Source organism: Tupaia chinensis, unplaced genomic scaffold, assembly GCF_000334495.1.
Source record: "Tupaia chinensis unplaced genomic scaffold, TupChi_1.0 Scaffold000217_1, whole genome shotgun sequence".
NCBI classification, from domain to species: Eukaryota; Metazoa; Chordata; class Mammalia; order Scandentia; family Tupaiidae; genus Tupaia; species Tupaia belangeri.
This window is the reverse complement of record NW_006159692.1, coordinates 4,386,752-4,396,164: the sequence shown is the minus strand read 5'-3', so window position 1 is coordinate 4,396,164 and position 9,413 is coordinate 4,386,752. Positions and strand designations below refer to the sequence as shown.

Here is a 9,413-nt window from a genome sequence, read left to right as displayed (position 1 = left end):
TCGTGTAGTGTAGTATTCTGGAATACTTAATATAGAAATATCAGTGAATTATTGTTTAATTACTTTTCCAGATAATACAGAAGTTGCATATTTAAAGACACTTACCAAGGAAGATATCATCAAATTCTATAAGGTAAGTCGAATTGAAATGTTTAGATTTGATAAGGAGATCTGTGTGTTATATGTATGTTGCTGCTTCAAACCTATGCAGGCTGGATTTATGAAGACATTTTTGTGGATTTAGGTGTATTTGACACAAGCACCTCTTACTGTTCAAAAAAATATGGACAATTCATACTGAGCTGGCACTGTTTTCTTCTCCCTCTGGATCAGGGACTGTGCGAGTCTTTCCAAGGAACAGTGGTGAGCCCATGTGGTCGGGAGGAAGAGCAAACAAAACAAAGAAACGCGAAAACTAGATTATTTTCTATTTATTTTCTTTGCCCTGACACCTTTAAGTTGTCTTCACCCATTCAGGTGCCACCATGGCTGTTTTTCTAAAGAAGTGATTACTCACCTTTGAACTGTGTTCAGAGAACTTACAAGTTTTGAACGTTTGTGCACGCTGAGAAAGTTGATCCAGAGGAGAGAGGGGCACCACCATTAAAGTCTCTGAGCACAGTTGTGAGAGAGTCATGCCATCTAAATCTTCCCCTCCTTAATACGATTCTAAAAACTAGCAAAATTTGTGTTAAGTAGGTATGCAGTGTATAATAAGCGTGCTTCATGCAGAAATTCAAATTCTGTATTTCAATAGAATTGTTTTTTGTTTTTTGTTTTTTTGCAGGGGTAGGAAGTTTGCCATAGAGAGTGTGCACTTGCTGGACAGAGACAGGGAAAGGGAAAGTGAGAGATCTCCCCACGGGGGGTGGCCATGCCACAGGCCCTTCTCCTCTGTTCTCCTCTTGGGATTTGGGGCACACACGTGCACACACCTGGCATGACTTTCAAACCACCAGGTCCAGGACGCATACCACGGTTGCCCACTGGGAGTCCAGCACCTTAACCACTGCATTACCTGCTGACCCTAAGTTGTATTCCTTAAAAGTACTGCATACATTGTTCATTATACCAGAGGGTTTACGTAAAAGACTTACATTCTTCATTATACCAGAGGGTTTACGTAAAAGACTTACATTCTTCATTATACCAGAGGGTTTACGTAAAAGACTTCGGTGCCTTTTTTCAAGACAAGGAGCTGCGTTAGACTCTGTGATTATCCTCACACCTCAGCATTTCCCTGATGTTCTAGCCCCTCCTCCTGGTTCATATCTGTTGTAGACGCTACAGGGCTGAGACCCGCCCTGTGCTCACATCCCTTTGAAGCGATGCCACCTACGTTATAATGTCACTTTCCAGGGGCCCAGTGTAGCTGCCAGCACAAGAGTCAGTGCTTGCAGTTCTCAGGGTGATTCTGCAGAATTAGCCATCCACTGAGGCCCGGCCACGTTCTCCGGATTCAGTTTCCAGTGCCCGTTTGCTTCACTGCTGCTGGTACTACGTGGCAGGGTGAGGAAAAGGATACTTCCTGACCCCAAAATGTTGATTGTTTCTGAGGGGGAAAGGGTGCTCTTGCACTGTTCACGAGTAGCTTACGCCTCTTTTCCAGAAACCCTCTGCAGCATTTCTAGACCTCTGTTCTCTGGGTGTGCAAATCAGTGTTAATACCGCGCAACACCTTAGCAATAAGAAAAGGGAATGTGGTCTTCTCATTTCAGAACTGGGCAGCTAAAGCAATTTTCAGATGTATCTTTTCAGCAATGAGATTTGAGCCATGGTGGCTGTGGAAATGGTTGGCTGGACAAGTGGTTTCCTCATGACTCCCTTTGCATCGTGCACAGGAAGACAGGAGTCTTATCAACTACTCTGGCTTTTTTGTAATAATGGCCTTCGAGGGAACAATATGTGTGTGTGTGCCTTGATGTATAAACATGCTAGGCACATGCTAAATGCTCAGTAATGGTAGATACTACTATCACACGTAAAAGATTTGCACACACACACACGCACACGTATTCATATAAACAAACACATGAAATGCTGATCTAAAATACTACCCCATGCGGGCATTGTGTATACGCAGAGACCTGTGGTAGGACAGCGAGAGCAGGCAGCTGGTGCGGGAGCAGCACAGCAGGGCCAGGGGCACCCCACCAGGCTGTGCGGGGGCCTGGCGTGCCCTCCCTCGGTCATCCCAGCTTCTCCTGAGGCTCTGACCAGTGGGGTGGCAGCGGAGCAATGTGGCTCGTGAGTATAACCCAGGCTCAGCCCCACCGCCAACTTGGCCACCTACTGAAGCTTCGATAGAGAGTGATCGGAATACTAATTAAAATGAGGTCTATAAAGTGCTTGGCACTTAGTAGCATTTAATAAGTCATCTCGAGGATTTTCATGCTTTAAATCAGGATGTGTTTTCCTCCTTGATACTACAGAATAGGTGTTACTGGTGTTTACTGCTTCTTTACAGTTTCACTGTGAGGTCGGTACTTGTTCTCAATCGCCTGTAAAAGAGGGCGATCACATGTAGCTCTTCTGCGTGTCTGAGACATTCAGTTTAAAGTGTTATTAGTTCTAGCTATTCAAGAAGGACGGTGTTCTAATGTAACTTTCATTACACTGTCTCCAGAAGAAGTGAAGCATTTTTTTCTTCCAAAGATTTTGTTATTCATTTGAAATTACAAGTGGTGCCTCGTGTTTGTGAAAATAACCATTATAAGACTCTTTCTCGTCTTAAAGAATGGTAGTATTGATGATCAAATGTCAGCTAAATTCAGAATAGCAGTGGGAAAGACAGCTTCCTTTATCCCCATTTTTGGAGAGTTACAGAGAGTGTGGGCATGTTAGATGTTCTGAGAAGTGCTGTAGTGAAGACTTTGGCCTGCATCTGTTTAATTTTCATTAACCAAACATTTCCTAAGCTGATTTTGCCATGGACCCTTTTTCCATAGAATACCTCCTGGGTCTCCTGTGTGCCTTAGAGCACAGTTTGCAAGAAGGCACAGTTGATCATTTTTAGAAAGATGGAGATTGGGGACCAGCAGATGGCATAATGGTTCTGTTGCTGGACTCCCGTGTAGTGGACCGCAGTTTGAGTCCCAGTAGTTTAAAACTCAAACTGGGTGTGTGTGTGTGCCCAAGATCCCAAGAAGAGACTGGAGAAGAAGGGATTGCGGCATGGCCATCCCCACTTGGGAAGTGATTTCTTGCTTTCTGTCTCTGTCTCTCCAGCAAGCACATGTGCCTTATAGCAAAAATCTCTCATAAAAAAAATATAGATTATACAGAATTGGTTAGGAAATGAAGGAAGAACAGTCTGAAATTGAAGTTTGACAAGTAGACAGGGAAGGTCTGTGTGAAGGAAGTCAAGCTTTGTATTCCAGAAAGGACGTTCTCGGCTGGGTCACTTCACATTCAGGCTGGAGAGGTCCGAGCAGGCCTGTGGGCGAGGCTGGCTGTCCTGGCAGCCACGGGCAGTTGGGGCAGGTTTGTGGTGCAGCATCAGCAGGGCCTCCTCTGTGGCTGCACAGGACTGTGGGGCAGCTGCTCCATAAGTAACCATCAGTGGGTGCACTGGGCTGGTGCTCTCTCCCAGCCGAGGTTAGGGCGTTACTTCTGGCTATCAGAGGACGCGTCTTCACAGCTCGTACCCCTTTCGAGAAGACGGGAAAGGTTCTGCACTAAGGGAACAGTTCTGAGAGGGCCAGTGTGATTGTCCCGACTGAGTTCAGCCACCGTCTGTGGACACCGGAATTCACGGGGTGCAGCCCTGTGCATCCCGTCTGGTGGGCACTAGACCAGATTCCTCATCCCAGCCCAGCACTTCCTAACTGCAGGAGGCTGAGCAGGCCACAGATTTCCTCGGGCTTAGTTTTCTCCTCTGTAAAATGAGGTTAAGAATAATACTTGCTTGGGGCCAGCAGTTGGTGTGGTGGTTAAGGCATTGGACACTCCCACATGGCCAACCATGGTTCGAGTCCCAGCCCTGGTATCTTGCTTTCTCACTTTCCTTCTCTCTGTGTGTCTGTCTTTCTCTGGTCAAATGAAAATGATTGAATGAATAAATAAATAATTCTTTTTTTAAAAAAAAAGGATACTTGCCTGCCTTGCTGAATCCTTGTAGAGTTTAAGTAAAATAATGTGAGTGAGGAGAAGAAAGGGAAGCCTTTTTCTGGTGAGAGCTGATTCTCCATCGTCAGAGAGCTGCTCACTTACTGCCGTGACCGGGCAGAGGGGTGACCCTGCTCTGCTTTCTGCCTAGGAAATGCTGGCGGTCGATGCCCCGAGGAGACACAAGGTATCCGTCCACGTTCTGGCCAGGGAAATGGATTCCTGTAAGTATTAACTGCTGGAAGTCTACTCCGGGCTCAGGGTGAGCCACCTAGTGGTGTCCCTGGCCATAGCTACACGTCGTGCAGAGCACCAGAAAGTAAAGGGGTACAGAAAGGCACTGGAGACAGGGTTTGCTCTGTCAAAGCAGAAGTAAGCAGAAAAGGAAAACGAGGCAGTGAAGGAGCGAGCCCGCACCAGGTGACAGTACCAGGCTAGTCCCAGCTGTGGTGGCTGTGGGCTGTCTCCAGCGAGGCCATGTGGAGCCATTGCTCGGGGCTGGGTGAGCAGGTGTCCACTCAGTCCTTCCCAGCTCCTGTCTCTGACTGGCCACAGTGTGTCCTGCAGCCGTGTGTTCCTCCGGCCTTCTGGGCTGTTTTACTGGGTGCTTCTGGGTGGTCAGAGCCTCGAGGTCCGGGCAGGTCAGACCTGGGCACTGAAGCTGCCGGAACCAAGGCTTTGTAGCCTCAGGCACACAGTAGTCATTATTAGGGCCACTCCGCAGATTGGACGGCAGGCCAGGCACTCCAGGTCTTGGGAGGAGGCAGCGCGGGAGGGTCTGAGAAGGACAGAACCTGGGCCCGCCACCATTTCTGATGATGGACCCTAGCTGAGAAGTGTTTGGGGAGTTGCTCGTGGGTGCTGGTATCAGTAAGAGCAAAGCGTTACATTTTTCATTTTCTTACAGGTCCTGTCGTTGGAGAGTTCCCATGTCAAAATGATATAAATTTGTCCCAAGCGCCACCCTTGCCACAAGTAAGAGACATAAAATGCCGGGCTTAGGCCAAGGAATAGGCAGAGGACCTCCTTCTTAGAAGGAGCTGCTGGTCAGGACACGCACTCCCTGGGGGTTCCGCACGTCAGGCGTTCAGCATCTCCTGCAGGTCCCCAGGGACGCCTGGTCGCCCACCACTGCCTGTCTGCCCACGCTTTGTTCAGACAGTTGTATCGCTCCGCCATGGCCACAACTGCCCCACATTGCGTAGCGGAGGGAAACTCTTAGCTTCTTCCACGGTGTCTGGCCTTTTTTCTTTTTCTTCCTTTTTAGAGAGACTTTTCCTCTGGGCCACGTGTACTCACTGGAGAGACAGACCAAGACAGAGAGACAGAAAGCAAGAAATCACCCCCCAGGGGCAAGGGCCATGCCTCAATCCCTTCTTCTTATCTCTTCTTGGGATCTTGGGCACACACACACACCCAGCATGAGATAGAAGCCACTGGGTCTGAGGTTTGAACCAGTCAGCTATGTTGGAGTCCAGTGATGTAACCATTATGCCATCTGCCGGTCCCAGTGCCTGCCTGTCCTAATCTAGGCAGATCGGCGTTGACTGGTGTAGCCAGGCCTTGCTGGGTGGGCACACTAGCCCCTGTTACTGTGTTGGACCTTGGAGCCGAGCCCTGGTAAGCAGCCCCGTGTGCCCAGAGGAAAGCCCGGAGTCTCCCCTTAGGTTCGCACAGACCCATCCATGACCTCCGGGCCCCACTGATCCAGAAGGAAGGTCGGCAGGTCGCATATGTGCAGGAAAGCCTATCGTGTGCCTACCCCACCCCACCACCCCCAGAAACAGCGCGATGTCCTACTCGGTCTGACTTCTGGGTTAATTGTACTAAAAGGAAATGTTTTTTCTTTGCAGCCTGAAGTGATACAGAACATGACCGAGTTCAAGCGAGGTTTGCCACTGTTTCCCCTTGTGAAACCACATATTAACTTCATGGCTGCAAAACTCTGAAGATTCCCCCGGGGGGAGTGCACGTGGATGCATTCCTGAGTCTTCCAGGGCCTAGGAAGCCAATCTTCGCCACTTTAGTAGTTTCTGGTTCACTATTAGACAAACGAAAAAGTTGTCAAATATCATTATGTAGAAATATTAAAAAGTCAAAGTAATTAAATTACAGAAAAATCTTATAGATGTAGAATATTTTTTAAATACATGCCTCTTAAATATTTTAAAATTTTTCTTTTCATTACTAAGAGAAATCCCCCCTATATAACAATACTTAAAATGATGAATGATATTCCTAGAGAATCTTTCTTCCCTGTTCTGTAAAATAGTCTTTTGTCCAAAGGAAATAAAAGTTAGCTTTTTTTCTAAAAGCCTCCTGAGTTGATAGAGAAGGCTTTAAAACATTTAGCAAGGTAATACCTTTTTAAAAATCGATTCTCAAATTTGCTTTCTACTCAGTGGTTTCATGTAAATCAACGGAGGATGTTACATTCAACAGATAATGAGCAAAGCAATGTCATTTTCTTTTATCAGTGAAATTGCTGATTATATAAGGCATGGTTTTAATCTTTTTATAAAATTTGAACGTGTTTTTTATTCCAACTCGTAAAATGCTGGAAAACCCTAGAACACCCTCCTTATTTACAGTGCTAGTCATAGAAATACAGATTGACCTTCCATCGACCTTGTCCCAAACTGACTTTCTCAGGATGACTGTGCTTTCTTGCTTTCTTTCTGGTTGAATTATGTCGGCATTCTCGTCGTTCACAGTTGGTTTGCAGTGTTCCATCCACATGTTGTGTATTTATTTTTAGTACAAAGAGTGTCAACTTCACATCCTACTGAGTGTGTGACATGCTTTTCCAACATCAGCTGCCAGAACCACCGTAACTTCTTACCACACTGAAATGGCGGTAGCAGGACAACCCCAATATTTTGCCCTGTCATGAATTTAAAAGGCTCACGTGCTATCGAAGCGTTCTTAAATAGCAAGGCTCCACAAGACTCAAAATCCCTTGTTGCTACCAGTCTAATCTTGCCTTAAGTGTCAAAAGTTATTTTTTGAACATAGAGATAGAAATACTCGAACATACAGATGATGACTGGAGTGGACTTTTGAGAAGTTGTTTTTTTTTTTTTTTTTCACAAGATACTATTTCAGGTGAAATTGCTACCGTGGGCCTAACACCTGTTCTAGAATATTTCCTGTCGTTCAGACTTGCTTCGAGAGAAACCGTGACTGTTTCCGCGTGTAGGCGCTGATAGCAGGCCCTGTCCACTAACTCAGGCGAAGTAAAGAATTGTCATTTTCAAATGACGTTTTACCTCCCCGTGGGATCTGATTCGCCCGGACTTTTTTCTGTAATGTCTTTTCACATCTTCTGTTTTCACATTTGCCATTTTCTAAACAATCGCCATTTGGGGCAAGAATGACATCGCCACCCCACGGAGGCTGCTGTCGAAAGCAGGGCTCCGCCCCTCGCCAGGTCCACGTGGTGCTGTAACTTTCTCTCCCGACCTCCAAGAGCCTCCTGTGCGAAGGCCGTCTCTGTCCATCAGAAGGTGTGCGAGGTCAGCACTTCCTTCCGGTTTTATGCATTTGTAGACTATGCAGCTTTTCATCCGACTGCAAAGATACATGGAGAAGACAGATCTGAAATCAGTCCCGAGTGTTTAAATGACACCACCCTGGGAGTAAATACAAACCCACCTACCTTTTCTGCGGAGAATTATGTGCTATCGAGTAACTTTTAGCTCTTTTTAAAAGATGGGTGAGATTTAATAGTGTCCTTTGTATGAGAGAAGGCACCTGAAGAGACCCGGAGGCCGCCTCCTGCAGTCTTCCACGCGCCTGAGATGGGTGTTCAGTGCTCCCGCATTTCCCGGCCTCCCGTGGGTCTAGAGCGACTGGCGGATCACTCAGGATACTAATGGACTCGTGCAGTGGGTCCAGCTGCAGTCCGTGAGCAATAACAGACCCCCCCAGACACCGCGATCCACTCGGCGCTGAGCACAGATTTGGGGAGCGGGCTGTTATCCGCTGCCTGGGACTTACCAAGTCTTCGTTTTGCCCAGTTGATGTGAGAGAGAGCATGTGACACAGCCAGTGTGTGGAGTGCTAGGGTTCTCCTGTTTACAATAAATGGCCTGAATTTAACCTCGAGTTGCATTTGCGTTATTTTCGCAGTTTTAGTGGTTCTCATCCCACCTGTCCACCTCCCAGTCTGACAGTTTCTTGCTTTCATTGTTCTTAATGCAGAAAGTGGCGAATTCTAATTTTTTTCCTTAGTTGCCAGAGAGCAACACAGGGAGAGGGAGAGGGAGAAAGCACCTCCTGCAGTGGGGTTTGGTTACGCCTCGGTCCCTTTTCCTTCTCCATCCTGTCAGGATCTGGGGCACGCACACATGCCCAGCGTCTTTTTCCAGTCTCCACAGCTGGCTCTTGAACCATGGTCAACCATGTGAGATCCAGCTCCCTTAACCACTAGACCCCAGGGCCAGTGTCTAAGGATTTTCTGTTCATAGCAGAACATGTGTGTGCACACATGGGAGAGCGGGAACACCCTCATTCTGTGGCCCCTCTTACTCAGCCTGCCAGCTTGTCAGGGTCTGGAGTACGCACTCATGTGCCCGACATGTTTTCAGGCCAACTCGGGTCAAAGTCCATTATTAACCATGTGGCTTCTACTCCAGCACTGCAGTTCAGTTTGTTACCAACCGTACCATCAGACTGGGCCATATTCCTTTTTTTTTGAGAGGTTTTTGCACTCGCCAGAAACACAGACAAAAGTGAGGACTCACCCCCCAGGGGGATGGCCATGCCACAGTCCCTTCTCCTCCACTCTCCTCTCGGGATCTTGGGCACGCACGCACGCACATGCTCCCTGCGCAAGTTTAAGCCACTAGGTTCGGGACTCCAACCATGGTCAACTACATGGGAGTCCAGCGACATAGCCATTACGCTAACTGCTGGTCCCCAGGCTGATCAGATTTTAATTTTTTTTTTTTCCAATTGCCACAGGTGCATGCGCTCACCAGAGAGAGAAAGCAACAAAGCACCCCCATGCAGCATGGTCATGCCATTGATCCTTCATGTCTCGATTTCAGGTACCCACGCGCACATGCTGTCTTTCTCAGGCTCTGTGTCTGGAACTTGAGCTGTGCAGTTGGCCTTGTGGGATCCAGCCACCTCAACTTCCAGGCCACAGGCTGGCCCCTAACATCTTTTTTTTTTTTTGGAGAGATTTTCACTGTAGGGCGCGTGCGCTCGCCAGACAGACAGAGAGAGACATAGAGACAGAAAGCGAGAAATCACCCCCCAGGGGGGATGGTCACGCCGCAATCCCTTCTCCATTCTCCTCT

General features: G+C 47.6%; 1 protein-coding gene across 2 annotated transcripts in view; it reads left to right on the top strand.

The window, feature by feature from the left end:
* The window catches only part of IDE (insulin degrading enzyme), a gene marked incomplete at its 5' end in the record, with an annotated part of 69,096 nt that extends 60,882 nt beyond the window's left edge, over positions 1-8,214 (top strand). For both annotated transcript variants that reach the window (XM_014587532.1, XM_006147637.2), the window contains 3 exon segments: positions 4,259-4,331; positions 5,015-5,082; positions 5,961-8,214. In XM_014587532.1, coding sequence (XP_014443018.1) covers positions 4,259-4,331; positions 5,015-5,082; positions 5,961-6,056 — 237 coding nt within the window.
* Positions 8,215-9,413: the final 1,199 nt, after the last annotated feature.